The sequence below is a fragment of the Crocuta crocuta genome, unplaced genomic scaffold, assembly GCF_008692635.1.
Source record: "Crocuta crocuta isolate KB4526 unplaced genomic scaffold, BGI_CrCroc_1.0 scaffold187, whole genome shotgun sequence".
Lineage (NCBI taxonomy): Eukaryota > Metazoa > Chordata > Mammalia > Carnivora > Hyaenidae > Crocuta > Crocuta crocuta.
The window spans coordinates 2462243-2485410 of record NW_027532196.1 but is presented as its reverse complement, the minus strand read 5'-3'; the positions used below and the strand labels follow the sequence as shown (position 1 = coordinate 2485410).

Sequence of the window (23168 nt, the reverse complement as noted above, 5' to 3'; positions counted from 1 at the left end):
AGGCTTTATTGTACATATTCTAGAAAAAGAAATATTCCCAGAAGACTCTGGTGTGTCCCTGTGCTTAAGAATCACTGATTTACAAACTTTCCAGAAGGTCCCTAGCCTCCCAAACTACCCCATTTAATGTGTAGAATTCCTTAACTTGTGACTTGTTAAGATACTGCTCTCTATTTAAATACAAATTAACGTTAAATCTTATCATTTATTCTGAAGCACTACTATAGAAAAAGCCTACTAACTCTGCCTAGATCTGTCTTAAGGCTTTTCCTCTCAGTTATCTATTATTTGATATCTTCCCTGTCTACCATTAGATCATTTCTTTCCAAACAGCCTCAGAATGTTCTTATCTTCTACTTCACCTTAGCTGCTGGCCTGACCCCTTTACCTAGTGAGTGCTTTTCATCTGTGAAATGTGTGAATCCATGAATCATGGAATTCACACCTCACCAGGAATGAATTTACCAGCTTCTCCCCAAGGAGCAGACTTTGATAGGTCAGGAGGTATAGCTAGTTTCTGGGTCAGCTGGATAATGCATTAATGATGTTCCAGCCTCAGTTTCTGCATCTGTGAAGAGGGCCCCCAAAACAATTTCTGACTCATAGTAGGTGTGCAGGACATGTCCATTCTCACCTCTCCTTATGAGTTAAATTCCTGACGCTATATGTGAGCAGTGGGTAGGGGCGTGGAGGCAATGGCATCCTCTCGGGGCCCTTGAAATCAGGCTGTGCAGACAGCTGTCCACCTTTAATGTCCATCCTCCCTGCTCCTGCATGCATTCCCCGGGGTCTGTCTGAGGGGCCTGAAGAGTCATTGGAACATGTGTATGTGACTATAAAACATGCTGTAAACTTGGAATCTGGACATCAAAAGGGAGAGCTTCAGTGCCTGATAAAAACGTGTGTTCCTCTTAGCAAACCACTCCAAATAGTTTTCCCCATCCCACTGGGAAGCTTGTCACTGCTAATGTGATTCTTATGATTCTTGCTGCTCTATAGCCTCTTGATCTTTCCTGAGATCACTCTGCCCCTAAGTGTGTTGGAAACAAAATGTCCTGTCTGGTGTCCAGAGCTTAAAATAACAGACCGCTGGGTTCCTGCTGTCACACTGACACTTGACTCCAAGGTCTGTCCCCAGTACCACCAGCCCCCATGCCAGGGGGAGAAGCCATGGGTAAATGGACAAAGAAGGAGCAAGAAGCAAGGAGATTAGTCTTTCTCAGACCACTCAGGCATTCTTTAACATCAGTTTGACTTTTTAGAAAGATCAACTTCTTAAATTGTGAGAAATATTCTATGGAAACATTCCTCCCATCTCTAAAAAAGGGACATTTTCCAAGCAATGCTGCCTAAGGGTATATTTGAGGTTGTCTGTAGACAGTCCATTGACTGTATTCTGACAGTCATGGTGGTGTGCTAAATAAGGAGGGAGAGCAACATCTATTCCTTTATGTGCATTTTTTAAACGTGAGAAATAACAAAATAAGTCACTATGTGGCATCTGGGCATATTCATGTTTCATCTGGTAGCCAGGAACCTTGCAAAATCTGCAGAAAATCGAGAGTGGCACCGGTGCTGGCTCACAAGCTTGTAAAATCTGCCTCTTCCACTTAGTCTTTCAGAGGGAAAGGCCTCTCTCTCTCTCTCTCTCTCACTCTCTCTCTTGCATGCCAGTGGTTCAGCAGACAACAAATTTTCCTTCTTTAGCTTTTGATGGGTCATTCAGGAAGTCTTCACTGTCTGATGCCTTCTGGCCCTCTGGAGATTGACTTGTCCCAAACATATTTTTGGAAACACCACAGACGATTGTTTTTATTAGGGGACTGCAAAGCTTTGTAGTGGGATGCTTTGTGTTTTATTTGTTTTCCTTCCCCTACCCCAGCTGTTTTTGTTTTAACAGCTCTGGAGAGAAGGTTAAAGTATTTGTGGCCTCCGTTAACCTAGCCCATCTTTCAAGTTGGCGGAACTAGATATCTGAATCGGTAGAACGGCAATGTACAGGTCAGCCGCCTGGATGAGTTCATCCGTATTTTATGCAGCCTCATGAGAGGGGTGAGGGGGACAGTTGGGTTGATCTCAAGCCGAATGAGTACTTTGGAGCAGATAGCTGTCAGGGGAGCAGGTCACCCCCACAAAACGTACTATCCAAGCACCCAAACACTGATTAACTGCTGTGATGTAATCCTGCCAAACAAGAGGCCACAACATGTGCCCATCTTTTATTTACCACATCCAACTCAGAAATAAGACATAGCTGAGGAACAAATCAGGCTATTAATACAGAAACGCATGGCTTTGGGCTTGTACTGGTAATGGTGGCTATTTCTGAGACATCTGAGTCTCTGTGGCTATACCTTGTCAAAACACAAAATTCTTGCTCAACCATCTCCGTAGATACTTATTTAATTGGTCTGGAGTGCAGTCTGGGCATGCAATTTTTGCCAACCTGTCCAGATGATTCTGAGGTGCCATTGAGGTTATTGGGAACTAGTTCCTTATGGAAAAAGGTAATTAACCTTTCAAATACCTACTGCATGCCAGGCACAGTAGTAAGCATATTTCTGCATTAAAATCTTTATTTCCACCACTGTTTCTGTGTGATAAGTTTATTTATCTGTATTTTACAGGTAAAACTGAGGTTCTTAAGGCCTTAAGTTGTCCAGGTGAAGTTTGGTTTTTTTAGTCCATTTAACTCCAAAGCCTATTCCTTTTTCAGAGAACCCAGAATATAGCAAAATAAACACTGTTGTATTTTTTTTTCCTATTATATGCAATACTCTGTATTTTTTTTTTACAAATAGTTTATTGTCAAATTAGTTTCCATATAACACTCAGTGCTCATCCCCAAAGTGCCCTCCTCCATGCCCATCCCCCCCTCCCCCCCACGTCCATCAGTCCTCAGTTTTTGTCAGCATTCAAGAGTCTCTCATGGTTTGCCTCCCTCCCTTTCCCCCACCATTTCCGCCCTTCTTCTCCCCCTTGTTCCTCCGTCAAGTTCCTCCTAATCCTCCTATACGTGCAAACATATGATATTTGTCCTTCTCTGCCTGACTTATTTCGCTCAGCATAACACCCTCAAGGTCCATCCATGTTGCTACACATGGCCAGATTTCATTCTTTCTCATTGCCATGTAGTATTCCATGGTATAGATAAACCACATCTTCTTGATCCATTCGTCTGTTGATGGACACTTAGGCTCTTTCCATGTTTTAGCTATTGTGGAGAGTGCTGCTATGAACATTGGGGTACATGTGCTCCTATGCCTCAGCATTTCTGTATCCCTTGGGTAAATTCCTAGCAGTGCTATTGCTGGGTCATAGGGGAGTTCTATTGTTAGTTTCCTGAGGAACCTCCACACTGAAAATAAACACTGTTTTAAACTCCCCAGAACCCTACATAAAAGATCAGCTCATTTACATATTTATCTGAGCAGAGACCTTCCCTGTCTTCTATGTGATGTGTGAAAGAAGAACCAGAAATTATGGAATTAGAGACATAGAGTGTTAGGAAGGGAATGTGGCTGCAATGCCCAATCGCCACACTATCCTGGCATGGCCATCTCTGTACAAAAAGACAAGTGCTAAAATTTCCTCCCTCTCTGGGGCACCTGGGTGGCTCAGTCAGTTAAGCGTCCAACTTCTGCTCAGGTCATAATCTCACAGTTCATGGGTTTGAGCCCCGCATCAGGTTCTGTGCTGGCAGCTCAGAGCCTGGAGCCTGTTTCAGATTCTGTGTCTCCCTCTCTCTCTGCCCCTCCCCTGCTCATGCTCTGTCTCTCTCTGTCTCAAAAATAAATAAGCTATATAAAAATTTTTTTAAAAAATTTCCTCCTTCATTTACAAAGCACTCCTCAAGCAAGGATCTCAAAGCAGAGCATAATTAATAAAATCACCCACATCCTGTCTAGATGAGTAACATTTTATATATACAAATTACTTTCTGCCCCCAGGCCCTATAAAAGTAGAATATTTCCAATTTTAAAGAGTGAGCAATAGAGTAATTGAAAGGAGCTGTGTCGTGGCCAATGCATAGGACCTCAAAGGCATTAATAGTGATCTATATGAGAAAACATGGTGACCATGAAGTGTATCATAATGGCTTGTTAGCCATGCTGTGCTAAATGGTTCAAAGATAGAAAAGACAGAGCAAGAAGAAAACATTGAATTCTTAAGAGTCAGCTACCCCTGGGATCAATATTCTGATCTGTTCGGTCAACTCTCCAAAGGATCTAGAAGCAGTAAAGTGATGACATTAGCTGATGATCCAGTTACTTGGGTTAATCAAGGCAAACGGGACAGACGGGGCCAATTAAGTAGCTGGGCAGCCCAATGATAGATGAGTCATTATGGGCAAGCGCAAAGATAATGCCATTGGGAAAAGCAATTTAAGTCATTCATGCGCTTCCAGGCCAGGAAATCCTTCTGGTCTTTGAAGGGGATCGTTTAGGAATCATCAGACCCAGCCTGATGAAGTCATCTATTCATTGTGCAGCTAACAGTCAACAAAAGAGCTAAACATACAAGGCGACAGGCCATATGGAATACATTTTGATGGCTGGGATGTATGTATGTGCCTTCATTTGAATCATCTTCTTTAAAACAAGTCTTACTCCAGCCCCTCTTTTTCTTTTCATTCTTCTTCCACAACCTCCCCCTACTTCTTATGCCCTCACCTCCCTCAACACGTAGTCTTGATGTATAGATGAATTTGTTTAAGTAAAGACAAATATTCTCCTCCTCATTTCTAGTTCTGTCCTTCAAATAGGTTGCTTTCTGTACATGTGCAAGTTTCCAAGAAACACTTCAGCATGTTACAAAGCAATTCATTTTTAAGCACCAAGGAGGCTTTGTCTATGCAGTAAAATTTATACAAATAATTCTATACCTCTCCTGATCCCTTACTTGTATTCATAGTGCAAATCTGGAATGTGGGGGTGGAGGGCTTAGCTTTTTCTTTCTGAAGAAGGTAGATGGGAAAATAAAAGTATATATATATATATAAATTAAAGTAAACCATACTTGCAGCTACCTATTTCTTTAAAACCAAAATCCCAACCAGGGGCCTCAAAGTAAAGGTTATCACTGACTGCCATGTTTAAAAAAATTCAGTGAACACAAATTTGTCTCCTGATTTGTCTTTTCTCTCCCTGATTGCTCTGTCACCCTTTTAAGTTCATTCTCTTCCCAACCATGAAATGTTGTATTCTTCAATCCCTATCCTCCTTTTTTCTCAATCTACCCATCTCTCCAGCCTTATCTTGCCCCACATTTAACTACATCTTACCTGGTTCTCAACCACTCTTTTCTTCTACAAACCACTAGACCATTGTACGTGTTTCCTGTACCTGAAGTGCTCTCCTATGATTTTTTGCCTGTTAACATTTATCTACCTTTCTGAGCTCAGCTCACTTATCATTTATTGGCTTTCTCAGATTTGGTCCAATCTCTCTAATATGGATTCTCATAACACCAGATAGCATTCTTTACAGTACTCATTAGGTTTGCAATTTTACATCATTTTTTAGATGGAATATCAGTCTTCCCACTACACTATAAGCTCTTCCCTAGTTCCTCCATATGATGACAAACATGTAGCTTGAGGATGACCCCATTCTTACACTCTTCTTCAGCATATCTGAAAGACTGATAATAAGCTCATGTTGTATTCCATTGTTGAACCAATAATCAGGGGGATGGACTATTCCAATTGGCCAGTCCTTGATCACATGCTACCCTTGTAGTAAAGAGAAAAGTCAGGGCCAACTCTACCTGAACATCATGGTCCCATGGAAGAAGGATGCTAAGCAGGAAATACCTACTGCTCAACCCTTTGTCAAAGCACAGTCTGGGGCCATTTCTCCAAGAAGGAACTAGAGAATCATGATTGACATGTTTAGTGACATCTTAACCCATTTTCCATCTGGAGAGTTTAAGGTACCCAGGAGTAATGTTCAGAATAGTGAACAACTAATAGAACAAGAGCTCTGATCAGTTTGAATAGACACCTGACCAATCATAATGGAAGTGGGCTATAGCAGCTGTTCCTGCTCAACAGCCACCTTGCATCAGATGCAAACATTGGAGTGAATTCCAGAGGACTTAAACATCCAGTTCTGTTCAATCTTCTGTATCGAGCACACATACTCTGGTTTTGGCTGTTTTGCTCATTTGCTTCATAGAGTAGACAGGTGTCTTCAGAATTCTTTCCACTCTTTAATTCCTTTTGTCCTCTCATATGTGTGATATCCTCACTGGGACACAAATGGAGGACAGAAGCTAAGCTTCTGAGCTGAAGCACCAAAAACCTAGAAATGGACGCACATACCTTCCTTGACTTCAATTTGGAGCCCGAGCCCACAGTGTCATTTTTTGTGCTTGGGAAAACAGAGGTCCCCTTCTTCGCTTCCCTCTACTTCCTTCCCTCTATTACTCTACCACTACCAAATGCCTCACAAAACAGTTCTGGTCTCAGCCGGACCTATCTTTGCTCAGGGATGTGCTACCCCTTCAAGTTCAGGATAGGTGAAGTGCTCTTTGATTGGAGACTTAGATGAGACCACAACTGGTGTGTGTGTGTGTGTGTGTGTGTGTGTGATTTCTTGTCACACTCCTTTTCCCTGAGCTAATGTCTCTAACGCACTTAAAAGAGTCCATACACAGTAGGTACTTAATAAATGATAGCTCATCTCCTTCCTTCTTGCTAGACACTCTCTTTGTCCCCTCATCACCCCACAAGCTAGCCAGCCTTTAGTTGCTAGCAGTACCTAACAGCAACATCCCCCCATTGGATCCTGTCTTCCAGACTCAGGGCAGTTCTCAGGCATCAGTGCCCACACTTGCTCATCAAGAGATATTTACCCACCCAATTTTGACCTCCTCCCAGCTGACAATGCAGGCTTGCAGAAAGACTTAGGAATGCTTGCCAAGTCAATCTGACCTTTGCTTCTCTCTTCTTGGTGGGATTTATGGATTTCATGCCTGTCTCCTTTCAGGATTGCAGAGAGTACGGCAACTTGCAAAAAACACAAGATACTTCAGACAGAGACTGAACGAAATGGGATTCATTATCTATGGCAATGAGGAATCTCCCGTTGTTCCCCTGCTCCTTTACATGCCTGCTAAAGTAGCGTGAGTATTCAGTGGACTCTCAGAATAACACTGAAGTCCCAGGGTGATCTGACTAAGACAGCGTTTCTGACTCTGAGGCTCCTTCAGCATTGGCATCCCTTATGCTCTTTGAATGGGGTGCCGAGTTCAAAATTCATTTGTATAGCTTCTTGGAAGCCACCTGTCCCAGTAGGGTCTTTTCACAGGTCTTCTAAGAAGGGATTCAAAGGGCACCTGGATGGTTCAGTTGGTTGAGCATCCAAAACTTGATTTCAGCTCAGGTGGTGATCCCAGGGTCATATGAATGAGCCCCACATCAGGCTCTGTGCTGAGCATGGAGCCTGCTCAGGACTCTCTCTCTCTCTCTCTCTCTCTCTCTCTCTCTCTCACTCTCTTTCTCTCAAGTAAAAAACAAATCAAAAAGAAAACAAAAAGGAAATCAAGTGCTAAGGCTCACCACTTTCGAGCTCTGTGAATTTGAGTGTCACCCCCTAGTCTCAACTGTAAATTAAAGATGAACCTGTGCTTCCTTCTGCCCCGTGATCTTTTTCAAGAAGAACCTCTGGAGACCATCTCTCCCAGCATGTGAAAACAACATTACCAGGCTCTGTGCTTTCTCCCCTGACTTTTCATCACCATCCTCAGAAGAAGGCAGCCTTATTTCAAGTGTGGGGGAACTGAGGCTGAGAACAATTAAATAGTTTGCCCAAAGTCCTACAAGTTGAACAGTAATAAAATCAAAAGACAACCAAGAGGCAAACCCAAACTTAGGTTCATGCTCTTAATACAAATTTTTAAAAAAATATTTTTATTTATTTCTAGGAGAGAGAGAGACAGCATGAGCAGGGGAGGCTCAGAGAGAGAGGGAGACACAAACTCCGAAATAGTCTCCAGGCTCTGAGCTGGCAGTCAGCACAGAGCCTGATGCGGGGCTCGAACCCACGAACCGCGAGATCATGACCTAAGCGAAAGTCGGACGCTTTACCGACTAAGCCACCCAGGCACCCCGCTCTTAATACAAAATTTTAATGCCTCCCCTATACACCTGTGCAAAGTTGTTTCCCATTGATTACAACTCTGAAATTGAGCATGATAACAACTGCCTAAAGAGAAAAAAAAAATTCTCAATATGGTATAGACAATTTTATACATGAGCCATTCTCCAATCTGCCACATACTACCTCTGTTATTAAAAGGAAGTTAATTAAAATCATTTCTAAATGTAAACTGTTTATTTGGGTGCACAATGGAAAGTAATAGTCAACATATATTTAAGAGATCGTACTGGTCCTGACTCTCCTGCAACATAACGCTATTGGAAATTTCTGTTTGACTCTCTAATAGTCTGAATAGATTGGCAGAGAATTTTAAGTATAGATAAGAGGTTCTGGAGCTATCAGTTCAGAACTCATCGTGGGTAGGAATGAATTATTAGTTTCCAAGATATTGATTCTTCAGCATACGCTTTTGTATCATTTCACCACAGCAAAATAACAAAACACACAGATGAGTTCTTCAGTGTGCCATACCATTACCATCAGCAGGTCCTTTGTTCACAGATCTGGGTCAGGCTAACGCTGAATGCAGTGGTCGAGAAGACAGTGTGCTACAGAAATGTCACACGAGATACTGCTCTGTTCTTATGGTAGGGAGGAGGTATAACTGTGATTCAAAGTAGCAGATAATCCCAAGCCCTTTACCATCTGATTTCAGAAGGCACAAAAGAAAACCTACATTTAATCAGAGTTCCACACTTAGCCCATGTCTATCTAATATTTTATCATTAGCTCAAATGAAGACACCAAAAATAAATGTGCTTTATTTTTGAGAGCCTAAAGTGCACAACACAGGAGGGTGACAGTGAGAGTGTGCCTGATAGTTCTGACTTTGACGGTGGGGGTTGGAAATAGAATCTCAACATGCTAGAAAAATGAATCCATGTAATGAGAAGAGTCCATGAAGAGTAAGAACAAATGCATTTAAATTCAAGAATTCAACTTTGCAGTAACAAAGAGAGAGAGTACTTCTGCTCCTTTATATGTCAGACAACAGCTTTATGTCCTTTATAACTGGACAACAGCTAATATGAAAAATACAAACAGAGTGTAAAAGTATGCTCTTTGGTGTATTGAGAAGTTTGGAATGAGAAAGGATTTGACTCTTCCCCTTCCTACCAGGGGATCTTGGACAAGTTGTGCAAACTTCTGAAGCCCCAGTTTTCTCATTTTTAAAATGAGATGTGATAGTACCTATTTCATAAGGTCATTGTGAAGATTAAGCAAGATGAGGTCTATAAGCATAAAGCATGTTGTTTCTTATACAGGAGCTACTATTTGGGTGTCTGGCCATGAGCACGATGGTCTAGGTGAGAGCTGTTATTAGTAGTAGTATTAACTGTTAATGTACATAAAGCATTTAATACAGTACTTGGTCTACTATAAGAATTTAATCAGTGGTAGTTATTACTACTGCTACTTCTACTACTACAATAGTTATTATTATTAGTTTTAACTGAGTGCAAAAATGAAACCATGGCTGCATGGCTCTCCAAAATAATCATTGTGATTTTTGGTTGCATTAATAAAAATAGAACTTCCAGGAAAATAGTAGATAGGTATCCTGCTATTGTCCATATCAAACACACTATGTTGGACACTGGATGATCTGCCTATCTAATGCCTTCCAGTTTCAGATGGTATTTATGGAGATGATGTGACTGAATGCTGATCTATGCTAAGTCAGACAGACTCTTACATCAGCAATCAAACACCAACAGTGGGATGCTTAGTCCTAGTTTACAAATGAGGACAGTGAGACCCACAAAAGTTAAACTGCTTTCTAAGAGTTGCTCAGATTGTAGATAGTAGAGACCAGAATTCAAAGCCGGTTCCATTCACTTCTAAACCAGAGCTCTTTTCAGTGCATAGCACAGCCTCTGAAGCTTTAGTCCACAGAAGAAAAACTGCACATCTCATTAAAGCAACACGAAGTATAAGTTTAACTCTCTTTAATGTCATCTTTGGTGAATCAAAAGGCATCAATCACTGCAGTGGAAAAAAATCTAATTGCTTAGGTTGTCTAAGGAAACTTAGAATAGGTCAGTTACAAAAGGTAATATCATCTATTGTTGGCAGGAGTTTCTGGCAAGAGCTTCCCTGCTGCCTGGCCTTGTTTCCTTCTCAAATATTTCTTCAATGGAAAGTTTATACATAGAAAAGCTTTTGAGACAAGGAGTCAATTGTAGAAGCCAGTGCATGAGCACTTGATCTTTCGTTTGCTCATTTTAAACCCTTTGATTTTATTAAAGAATTGTGATTTCTTCACATTTCCACCTACTGAAGAATGAAAATAAAGTCTCTAGCCACATACCCTTTTGGGCAAAGTTTTGTTGCAACTCTTACCACCGGAATCTTCTATGACGTTCAGTATAGTGTGATTTCACCCTTGAAACATTCACTCAGATAATCAAGAATGCACTGTATTTATTATTTGGTACAGAGTTTACATTTTCCTTCCATGGGCCTTGTGGTACACTTGGAGGATGGTGGGATACAAGAGGTGGTGATGCTGTACATAGCGTAGTGCTAATATTTTATTATTATTATTATTGTTATTATTATTATTATCCACATAGTTTGATTTCTTGCAGCCACACCGGCTTTAATTTGCTTTGGGGAGAACAAATCCAGAGGCTCATTATATAAAATGTTCAGGGGAATCAGACACATTAACTGGAGGAGCCCAGGTTTAGTAGTGTAAATTTTAAGCCTGAAAATGCTCCAGGGAGGCCTCAGATTAGCTTAATGAATCAGCAGTCATATATTTTGTTCTGCGTTCTTTGGCAAAACTTGCTTCCTCTGGTACAAAGAGAAACATGCAGACAGTGAAAATGGTCTTTTGGGAGTCCCGAAAAGTAGCCTGAGATCATGGGTCAGGTGGTTTGTATTCTAGCAATAAAAGCCCTTGCCTTGTTTCTCAGATAATTATGAGCTCTCATCCTGTGCAGTTCCATGGGCAGCCTTCCATAGGGTGAACAAGAAAGAGAAAGAACAGCCTCTGTCTTCAAACTTTCTCAGAAAGCTTCATCTCCTTGTTAATCTTTCCAGTCCAAATCAAAGGCGAATCTTGCCTTGTCTAGGCCACAGGACCAGAGAGGCTGTGTGCTCAGTAGATCCTGCAATCTCCATCCCTTCATGTGATAACATGCATTCTGCATGAGACAACCAAAAAGGCAGAGAGCTTCATGACAAAAGGAATGAATAAATGAACATTCTTTTTCTCCGCATCTGGTTCAAGAACCCTTCCTGAGTTATGACTGGAAGGTTTCCATGGTGCTGTCAGCTTCTGGCCTAAAACAGGACACCAGAATCCTCTCAATGCTAAGAACAGATCCGAGGCATTTACCTCGCTTGTGGGCAGAGACATTTAGTAATTAAGGTTTCCCGGAGAGAGCAACAGAGCACAAAGTGGGGAAAGATTCACTTGGGGGCACATGCCTTTTTGTCTGATGTTGGCTCTTAGCACAAAAAAATTAGACTTTGAGAGCTTGATATGCTAGAATTGTCACTGAGATTAGCTCTGTAAAAGAAGGGGGCTAGAAGCAGATAAGGGAAAGGAATCATAGCTTAGAAAAGTTTTACTCTGTGTTGAAAAGCTTTGTAGTTACATGACTTATATCCTACAGGCTGCATCTACTGGCCAGCCTCTGTGTGTGCACATTCCTTTCCCTGTCTCCTTCCCAATTTTCCCTTGAACCCAGTGAGTGGGTTTATTATCCCTGAACATACCTGGCTGTTTTCATTCACACAATAAAAAACGAGGAGATCCTTGCTACTTTCCATCTCTGGTTTAATGGGGGAAAAAATATCTTTGGCTCTGAAATGAGAATACAGCTCAGGATTGACTCCTGCAGACCCTCAGATCCTAGTCCTCAAATTATCATCACTAAGTATAGGCTTCCTGAAATTTCCGTAGTCTATTACTGCTATTAAGTTTTTAAAAACATACAAGTTTGCCCTTCATATATGTTCTTTCTTTTTGCAGTTGCATTGTGTTAGCTGTTGGGTTTTTATTCCTAGAAACCCTTTAGACAAAGGATGCCAATTTGTTAACTCAAGGTTACATACATCAGCATTTTCTGCATGACGTCGAAGACTCAGTACTCACAATGGTCTAATGAGTGTGCCAGACTCCATAATATACACACTTGGCTATGGGCACCATCGAAGAACTGCCCCATTTCCTTGTCAATTGTATGTGACAGAAGCTTAGTAACTTGAATCATTTCTACTTATTGTTATAAAATAAGAAATGTCAACTAGCCGTATTCCTTTTCCTGCCATGTAATTTTGTCATCTCTCAGTTAACATCCTCTTTTACCTTTCCCATAGGGCTTTTGCAAGACATCTATTAAATAGAAAAATTGGGGTGGTGGTCGTTGGATTTCCAGCTACTCCCCTTGCAGAAGCTCGGGCTCGGTTTTGTGTTTCAGCAGCACATACCCGGGAGATGCTAGACACGGTGAGTACACACAGGCCAGCAGAATCTCCAGCACTGGTGCCTGCAATCTGAGCATGCTCTTTTACTGAGCTAGCTTGAGTTTCCCTGGGTTTGTCTTGGCAGTGGAGAAAAACAGCACTTGTAAATTCACTGCAAAAAAGTAAGGGTATGCCAGTAATGCCCAACAATGTGATCAACTCAGAGGATAGAAAAGAAAATGAGTTTAGTGAAGACTTGACTCAGGTCAGTGTTTTGGCTTCATAAAAAAGACTGAGTAGACACACATTGTGCTATTTACTTGTCCTTAAATGCAAAAGCTAACCTGACGTGTTATTTCAACATTAACTGCCTGCAACCAGACAGTTTTCATAGCCATCAAACCCATCATAATAAAATATGATCCAATGAAGCAACATTTTGGAAAAGCAATAACAAAGACAGACCTATCATATCATCCAGACCTACCTGAGGTATAAATGATTTAAACACCACATTTCATTGTCCTTTGGTTTTGATCTTTATGTGAATATGTGATATCAGAAAACTAAGCCATCTCAAAAGTGTGGGGTTGATGGAACTGTCTCATAATGTCAGTGCAATTTGGCAAACACAATGAGTGTCTACTGTGTGCAAAACCCTGGGGCAAAAACTCTAAGAAGTGGTACTAATAAATAAGCAACTAGTGATAATACTGGACCAAATAATTCATCTTGGAAAAGAAATATAGACAACTGTGGAAGCATGAAGATGTAAATTATATATGAGATTATATGAATTCATTCATTACATATGAATAAGTTATTATACGCAAAGATGGGAATGAATTATGTGTATATGTGTAATGTACATACACATATAATAACTCATAATATATAAGGATATGGATATAGATATGAATATTATATGTATATCACAGGCGACATGACTTTTGAGCTAGGCCTTTTTAAAAAATTTTTTTGATGTTCATTTATTTTTGAGAGAGAGAGTGAGAGATAAGCACAAGCAGGGGAGGGGCAGAGAAAGAGGGAGACACAAAATCCGAAGCAGGCTCCAGGCTCTGAGCTGTCAGCACAGAGCCCAAGGCAGGTCTTGAACTCATGAATCATGAGATCATGACCTAAGCCAAAGTCAGACGCTTGAGCCACCCAGGTGCCCCCGAGCTAGGCCTTTTTTAATAAAAGTTATGGAACATTATCCAAGGTTTCTGACCGAAGGAGTGACATAATCCTGTCACTACAAAATAAATGAGACAAAGGAATTGGAGAAGGGAAAGGCAAGAAGAAGGGACCTAAAATGGAGCTCTTTGAAAAAAAAAAACAAAAGATGGCTAGGTCAATGGCAGCGTAAACAAAAGAAATGTATCTATAAACAGACATTATAAATGCATTTACCAAGACTTGGCAAATGATCGTACGCAGGGCACATTTAGGAAGAGGGAATCAAAGTTAATTCAAGGTCTCCAGACCTGGTGAATGGAAGGATGATAAAGCTAAAGCATTTACATGAGGTAGGGTATACAAAAAGGAAGAGCAAATCATCAATGGGACTGGAGGAACAAAACAAGTTCTGTTTTAGACAGGTTGGGATTATATGTCTACGGGCCATCTGTAGAAAAGAAAATAAGATTCTAAAGCTTGGGAGAGTATGCAATGCTGCAGCTTCTGTAGTTTGGGCAACTGAAGGATCATTAAAGCCAAAGGTAGAGAATATAATTGTCCAAATGCTAGTGAACAGACCAAGGACAGGCTCCAGCAGAGTGCCTATCTCCCAGGGTGGACACAGAAACCACAGACGAGGAACAAGACTTCAGTGGGGCTAGAGCAGCCTGAAAAGACATGAACTAGTGTAGTGTTAAACACAGTAGGAAGGAAAAGGTTTCAGGGAGGGGCAAGATCAAAGTGTCCCCAAGAAACTACAGTAAGTTTAAGTGGGGTAAGAGATGGGAAGCTATTGGATTAGCAATTAGCAGGAGCTCAATGCTCCTCCAAGCAGACCGGTTTAGAAGAATGTAGGGAACAGAAATAAGAATACAACAAATAAAAAAGTGAATACTTTGATTTATTATTTATCAAATAATAAATTACACACACACACACACACACACACAGTCTCCATGTCTTTCTGCTTCACCATTACATTCTCAGGACTTAAACCAGTGTATACTACAGAGTACAAACATAATAATAACTTTTTGCATGACACACAAGTAACCGAGCTAATTTGAGGTGTTGAGATGATGGGTGAACTTTGTTGTTGTTCTGTATATCTTTCCATATTGTCCAGGTTCTCTAAAATGAGTATTTCCAGTAATTAACTTTACAAATTATTTCTTTTAAAAATAAAAAGTAGGCAAATATTTCAAGAAGTTGGACAGTAAAAGCAAGAAAAATAGGTTTAGAAAAAGCACTTGAAAATGGGGGAAGACTTGAGCACGTTTACACATTACGGGAGGAAAAGAGTAAAAAGAGCGGCACTAGACGTAGGAGAGGAAAGGAGATGGCCAGGGAGCAAGCTCCCAGAGATGACCAGAGGGGATGGACAGAAGGGGTGGATTTGTGTTTTTTGTGATCCCAACAGCATTGAGGCATTCATGAATACCCAACTCTGTAGACATCAGACCATGTGAATCTCTTTGCAAGTTCTTAATTGCTTTGGACTACCTGGTTTGGAAGGGGCACTGAGACATCATCTAGACAGATGCCTCTAAACTTTTGAAATCAGGCACCTACATCAATGAAAAACCGTGAGCAGATTCTTCAATATACACATAAGAGAAAGTGAAAACTGACCCGTGAAAAGCCAGGGCATTAAAGTAGCAACTGAACATAACACAGAAAATACATATTAGACAAGTCCCCTCCATGACCATGTTTGCAACAAGACCAAGATGAGGCCGCTCTACAAACACAAAATGGCTCAGAATTTTGTTCTTCTAACATGAGTGATTGCTGCTCCTTTACCAATCACCCCACCTTAGTCATCTCGCCCTCTACCTAAGAATTCTGCAAATAGCCAATCACTGAACTTCTCCAGCTCAAGACAGGATCCAACCCAGAACTGGTCCCTGCTTCCATAGAGTCATCTGGAGTGCAGGTCCAAATGTGGTAGGAGCCCTTCCCAACTCCCTCTTCCTGAGATGGTCCTTCTAAAATGCAGGCTCCCAGCTGTAGCAAGTGGAATACACCTACCTTCATTTGAGTACAGGTGTGCTCTGGGTAGTCTGATCAGCGGGCTTCAGCATAAATCCATTTATAAGTTATATATGTGTTGCCAATATATTACGTATATTTTGTAGCAGACACAAAAATGGAAGTTAAAAAGATTAAAATTAATGACTAGAAAACCTTATGCTCTCCTACACCTTTCTTTTTTTTTTTTTTTAAATATTTTTATTTATTTCTAGGAGAGAGAGAGAGAGAGAGAGACAGTGTGAGCAGGGGAGGGTCAGAGAGAGAGGGAGCCACAGACTGAAACAGGCTCCAGGCTCCGAGCTGGCAGCCAGCAGAGAGCCCGACGCGGGGCTCGAACCCACGAACCGCGAGATCATGACCCAAGCGAAAGTCGGACGCCTAACCGACTAAGCCACCCAGGCGCCCCATCTCCTACACCTTTCATGAATTGTTTTTCATAGCCCCCCAGCCGTGCAGATGCCCCTCCCTGCATACTCTGTCCCCACCTTCAGCAAAGAGCAACAGACACTATCCTAGTTGATATCCTTTTAAATCCAACTTTTGTTACTTTGTCTTAGTGCTTAGATTTGCTGGAAAAATTTAGAAAGTACATTGAAGTAAAAAGAACGTTTTGACCACCCGTAATGCTACCACCCAGAAATAAACGAGTCTTCACATGTTGGTGGGTATCTAATGTGATGCCAGTTTGAAAAACTTCCCAAAGAGGAAAATCCATATTCTCCAGTAGTCATTCATTCCAGTGTTAACAAACATCTTCACCTCTTTCAAAGCATTAGATCCTCAAATCGTCTGTCTCAACGGACAGGGTAAGAAAGGCCTAAAAATGTCAAAAGGGCATATCCCCAGTACCATAAGATTAGCGATATATCAGATTTTTGTCTGTCCTGGATCTTGGCTGTTTCTCGTGAAAATTGGGGACACGTTTACCTGCCTGAATGGAGAGAACTGAAACGGATGAGTCCTCGGTCCCTTGAGGTTTTAAGTTTGATGATTCCATGGAACACAGAGATGAGTGTTTAAAAGCTAGGGGTAGGGAAATTTAGGAGACAGAAGACACTAATCAGCTCCCACAATGTTCCATTTTGCTCTTGGCCATTTATGTCATGAAGACATAACCCAGTTGTAACCTGCAGCCTTACCTTTCTTCCACAAAGTTATATGTAATAAATTAAATTTTAAAATAAGCCCTAAAAGGGTAAGCATGCAGCAGGTGCTTTTATTCCTCCCCTCACACCCCAAAAATAAGTCAAATATTCATAATATAGGCTATTAAAGAATATAAAATAAAATGAATTAGCATCTAACATTTCCTAGGGCTGGCTTGTAAACCATGCCTCAATGATTTGGATCTTTCTCCTTTTCTTTAAAATCAAAGAAGATGGCAAAAGAAGATTGCATCTCTGAGGCTCTGGATTGCAGAGCCATTTAGGAGTTTAAATATATATATATATATATATATTTTTTTAATGTTTTATTTGTTTCTGAGAGAGAGAGAGAAACAGTGTGAGCAAGGGAGGGTCAGAGTGAGAGGGACATACAGAATCTGAAGCAGGCTCCGGGCTCTGAGCTGGCTGTCAGCACAGAGCCCGACGCGGGGCTCGAACCCACAAACCGTAAGATCATGACCTGAGCCAAAGTTGGACGCTTAACCGACTGAGCCACCCAGGCGCCCCCATTTAGGAGTTTAAAGAATAACTGATGGAAGGCAATCTCTTTGCAGGTTTTGGAAAACCTGGATGAAATGGGTGATCTCCTGCAACTGAAGTATTCCCGGCACAAGAAATCGGCGCGCCCCGAACTCTATGACGAGACAAGCTTTGAACTGGATGATTAAGTTTCCTGGTCCTGAATTGCACCTAAAGGCTTTGCCAGAAAGACCTCCCTCCCTGCCTCAAAAGGAACATAAATGGATTTCTCCCCTTTTCTAAGGACAATTTTGGTTTCTGAACCAGCTTAATTGAACTGAAGGAAATGTCGTGTTTTTAATGTCTCCAACCCAGAGCCTGCAGAGACAGAAATATGGTTCCATATTTTAACTTTCCTCCTCATCCAAGTATCCTGCTATAAATACATGCACACTCACATGCACGCGCATGCGTGCGCGCATGCACACACACACACACACACACACACACACTTCCTAGAACATTTTTAGTGGCAATGAGCCTGTGTTTTCGCTGCTACTGTGCAGCCTCTTTGGTCCAGACTCTTTCAGGCATTCCAACCAAATGAGAGGGTTTTGATTTTTAATTCAGTAGATTCTCACTCTGTGTTTACTTATTTCATCTACAGAAGTGAGCAGAGGGGGTGGACAGTAGCTGCCCTCCTTGTGTCACCCATGGATGCCCCAGCTAGAACTCATCCGTATCATGGGGAGCTCCAGGCAGGAGGGTAAAGAAATATTGCTTCTACCATTTGCCACATTTGGACTTTTTCCAAGGACAAGTGTCAAAAGCCATAGTTAATGTTTGGAGGGAGAGAGCAGAACTGGCCAGCAGCGACTAAAGACGTCTTTGAAGGAAACTTTCCTTTTCCTCTTGCTGGCCTCCTACAGTTTTACAGCTGAGCTTTTGAGGTTTGGAAAATTCAAGACTTTTGTTTCGTAAGGAAGGGGGCAGAAAGCAAACACAAGCCAATTTTAGGCCTAGACTAAAACTGTAATGTTATAGCAACTGGAAGGCTGTCCGTGCCATGTGGAGTGAATGTTTAGCTTGCGAACATAGCCTTTATTACTTTAAGGAATGAGTTGTCATTTTCGTATTAAATTTTGAGTAAATGGTGAGATTCAGTTTCCTTTAGAGTTGACTCTCAAGACTATACTGGCATGTATTGATTCAAAAACAACATTTAAAAGCAACTTCTATTCAAAAGACCGACACCCCCATTCAGACTTATTAAAGAGTTCTTACTGTCTGCTGGCACAAGCACTCCAGTTCTGGTGTAAAGTAGCCTTATACACTGTTGAGCAACTAATTGTAATTTACCTGAGTTCTCTCTCTGTCTCTGTCTCTCTGTCTCTGTTATATCTGACTCTTTCTTTCTTTCTTTCTTTCTTTCTTTCTTTCTTTCTTTCTTTCTTTCTTTCTTTCTTTCTAAATGTGAAAACAAACTTATCTGGAATAGTACCCTTTTGCTAATTGGATCTAGTTGGTATGGAAAAAGCCAGTGGAAAACCTTATCTTTAACAAGCTCCCAGATGGCTCCCAGATTTGGAAACTCCAAAGAGCAGTGGTGACCTTTTAGCAAAGCTTCTGTAATAGTTTGAATGAGTTACAGAACATTCCACTCCATCAAATGATAGTATAAACAAATCACTTCAAGAGAAGTTTGACTTGTGACACAGATGGACCCAAGCTTTCATGCTGTGCACTGAGATAGAAACCCAGCCTGAAGCACCAATGTTGGATACAGCAATATGCCCTGATGCTCACAACTTATTAAAGGATAAAGGTGATCTTTGTGGAAAGATTTTTATGGAGAAAGTATAACCCCTACTAGGTATATCAGTTTAAAAGTGGATCACAATGATAAGGTTTCTCATAAACATTTGTTAGGATCACTGTTAGCAGAAGAGGAGAGGGAGTGGTTCTGAAAATGCAGTCGCCCCATCCCATGACTAATATTGATAACTAAATTCCAACTCTTCCCAATGAATTGGCATAGCATTACTTATGCAAAGAAAATATATGTGGTATTTTAATGTCCCAAAAGAAGGAAGACATTTCTCTCTTGAAAATGTGCACTTAGGGGCGCCTGGGTGGCTTAGTCGGTTGAGTGTCCGACTTGCACTTAGGTCATGATCTCGCGGTTCGTGGGTTCGAGCCCCGCGTCAGGCTCTGTGCTGACTGCCAGCTCAGAGCCTGGAGCCTGTTTCAGTCTGTGACTCCCTCTCTCTCTGACTCTCCCCTGCTCTCGCTGTCTCTCTCTCTCTCTCTCTCCTAGAAATAAATAAAACATTTAAAAAAAAAAAAAAAGAAAAGAAAATGTGCACTTAGGGGCACCTGGGTGGCTCAGTCAGTTAAGACCCGACTTTGACCCAGGTCATGACCTTGCAGTTCATGAGTTTGAGCCCCGAGTCAAGTCAGGCTCTTCACTGCTGGTGTGGAGGCTTCTTGAGATTCTCACTCTCTCCTCTCTCTCTGCTCCTCCCCTACTCATGCCTTCTCTCTCTCTCTCTCAAAATAAGTAAAATTTTAAAAAAGAAAAGAAAATGTGCATTGAAATGAAATTGATTCTAGTTAATTGTCCTAAATGCCTAAATATCTTCAGTCTAATAGAAGGAGCAAGAGACAACGAGGGCGGAGGAACATCTTGGCTTCACCTGAAGTACAGCAAGCAGTAAACATCCCCTTCCATTCTGGATGTCCATGACCTTCATATACATCTTCACACTCACACTTTGAGTTTTAAGCTTGTGGAGGGATGTGTTTGTGAATGGTATTACTTTTATGGAAGATCCAGAGTCTAACTCATGATAGAAAAATACTTACCAACCTGGCCTGGGGAGCAAGGGAGGCATTACTCCTGTTTTATCAGGATCTTAGGGCAATTTCTTACATTCTCAAATGCAAGATTATGAAAAAAAAACTATCTTTGTCAGAGGGTCTACATTAAATACACTTATGAGAACAACTAATCCAAATGCAATGCACTTTAGGAGGGGCCCAGATCCCATAGGGCTGGTAATATAAGAGCACATGTCATATAGAATGAAGTTAGTTAAGAAGGTGATGGTGAGGATTTTTAATTTTTATAAGAAAATATTTTCTAGGTTAATAAAAGCATAATTTCAAATCAACAGAGACTATTGAGTCTCAGTAACTATACCATAGCCAAAAATGTCCTTTTGGCCAGTTCTGTTGAGAAAGAGAATTTTCTAACAAAACTTTGTTATGCACCCCAACCTTCCCAAATGTGCTCACACACACACACACACACACACACACACACACACACACACACACACATGCACGCACACACTTTCCCCTTCCTTTACAGAGCAAGCAAGAGTATAAAGGTACAAGATGAGAATCTGGCTGGTTGATGTGTAGATGGAAGCTGTTCTAAAAATGGCCATTAGTGAAACAGAAGATAAAGGATGCAGACTGATTTTGTCAGGGAAATACATTTGTGTAATGGAAATGGCATAGACACATTCCTAATTTTATTATGAAAGTGAATTGTGGATGTTTGGCTACATTGCCTTTCAGCATGTTTTGGTTTGACAGACATCATGGGCTTCAGAATTTACTAGAAATCTTGTTAAAATGCAGCTCCCTGAGCCCCAAGTCAGACTTACACCAAATCAGAATAGGTGTTGGTGCCCAGGAATTTACATTTTAACTAGTCTCCTCAGGGGATTCTAATCCATGTCATAATTTGAGAACCATTGTTGGAGTTTTTGTCTTGACTGATCAGTTGTCTCTAACTAAACATAATAGAAACTTTGTCCTTATTGTCTGTTGATAATTAAGGGTGCTTATACTACTAAAGTAAAGTGAATTATTCCAACCTTTTTTCCTCAATGGGACATTTTGTTCCCATTTTCCAGGTACCTTCTCCTTCTACAAAATTGGATATTAAGAATAATCTGCCTCTGGTTATTTATTTATTCCAACAACAGCTCTTGAATAGGGTGAAAGTCTTAACAGTTCTTCAAACATTCAATGTTCCTCTGTATTTTCTACAGAGATAGAAAAATTTTTAAATGGCTTAGTCTGACTTAAAATGTTTGATAAGGAAACTTAACTCTCTTAAATATGTACTTTGATTTATGGCAATAATAACAATTATATTTTGAATTTATCTGGTGATTTCTTGGCCATTTTTCCTAGTCTCAGTATAAACAATTTATTTGAAGTCTGTTTTCTCAGAACACCCTATGTAACTGTGTAATTTTAAGATATTAAAAGGCATCTGGATTTTAAATGTTTCTAAGCAATTATTATGGGACACTGTCTAACAGTAATGTGGGAGAGGTGTGTGTGTGTGTGTGTTTCACTGAAACATTTGAGGTGACCAATGTCATTTCATTCTGCCTATGAAATGTTAATTTCTTTAGTAGACAAATCACCAAAATTGACAATATAAAAATAATTGATGGTTTTGTCTTAGTTTGGCTACCCTAAAAAGAGACTCAGATAGAGATTTGCATTTAAGAATTTCATTAAGGAAATTTGGCAAGAGTGGTAGCGTTGGCTTGAACTGTGTCACAAGACACAGTTGTGCCCATCTGTTCCCACCTCCACCTTCTGTGACATCATCTTGGTAGCTTGAAATTGGCCATGCTGAAAGTATTTACACCATGGAGGGGTGCCTGGGTGGCTCAGTCCATTGAGCGTCAGGCTTTGGCTCACGGTTCGTGGGTTCAAGCCCTGCGTCCGGCTCTGTGCTGGCAGCTAGCTCAGAGCCTGGAGACTGTCTTCAGACTCTGCGTCTCCCTCTCTCTCTGACCCTCCCTTGCTCACACTGTCTCTCTCTCTCTCTCAAAAATAAATAAAACATTTTAAAAATTAAAAAAAAAGAAAGTATTTACACCATGGAAATTGGCAAACACTACCTTGGTACCCAGAGAGCCACCTGTTAAACCTTTACCAGCCCGCCACTGAAACCACAGACAATGGGTCTATATCTAGGATGGAACAAGGAAACAGGACTGGAAAAGGGAGAAGCTTAACTGTGATTTCATTGTAATAAAGGCCTCAGTCAATCCCATGGAGGTCTATGCAACAGAAATGGTCCATTAGAGTTATCTCAAAGTGAAGCAAAGGAGTCAAGCCTCTATGTTCTTTCTACCATCAACTAAACATGGGATACAAGTTACCAAGGCAAAGGTGTGGGAGAGGGCACTACCTTGGGCAAGACAATTCTATTCAGCCAAAGGCAGTTCTTAGGGGGGGGACTCAGATTGGACGGACAGCAGTCCATCCACTTTTTTTTTTGTATAGTTTATTTATTTTTGAGACAGAGACAGAGCATGAGTGGGGGAGGGGCAGAGAGAGAGAGGGAGACACAGAATCTGAAACAGGCTCCAGGCTCTGAGCTGCCAGCACAGAACCCGATCCGGGGCTCAAACACACAAACCGTGAGATCATGACCTGAGCCAAAGTCAGACGCTTAACTGACTAGGCCACCCAGGCTCCCCAGTCCATCCACTTTTTAAAAATTATTTCTAATCCACCTACTTTAAAAAGTTTTAAAGTGGAAAATTTTCAACATACAATAAGAGATAGAGAATAGTATAAAGAACCTACATGCACCTATCACCTAGCTTCAAATATCGGTTCATAGCCTGTCTCTCTCACCTATTTCCCTCATTCACAGATTACTTTGAAGAAAACCCCAGAAATCATATGATTTAATCACAGAACA

At 41.0% G+C, this 23168-nt stretch overlaps 1 protein-coding gene across 1 annotated transcript in view; it reads left to right on the top strand.

Moving 5' to 3' along the window:
- SPTLC3 (serine palmitoyltransferase long chain base subunit 3) overlaps window positions 1–18721 on the top strand; it is a 103251-nt gene extending 84530 nt beyond the window's left edge. Inside the window, exons 9-11 of the mRNA XM_077777543.1 lie at window positions 6993–7128; window positions 12498–12627; window positions 17518–18721. Of these exons, the coding sequence (XP_077633669.1) occupies window positions 6993–7128; window positions 12498–12627; window positions 17518–17631 (380 nt within the window). The 3' untranslated portion in view covers window positions 17632–18721. The remainder of the gene's footprint in view (window positions 1–6992; window positions 7129–12497; window positions 12628–17517) is intronic.
- The last annotated feature ends 4447 nt before the right edge of the window (window positions 18722–23168 follow it).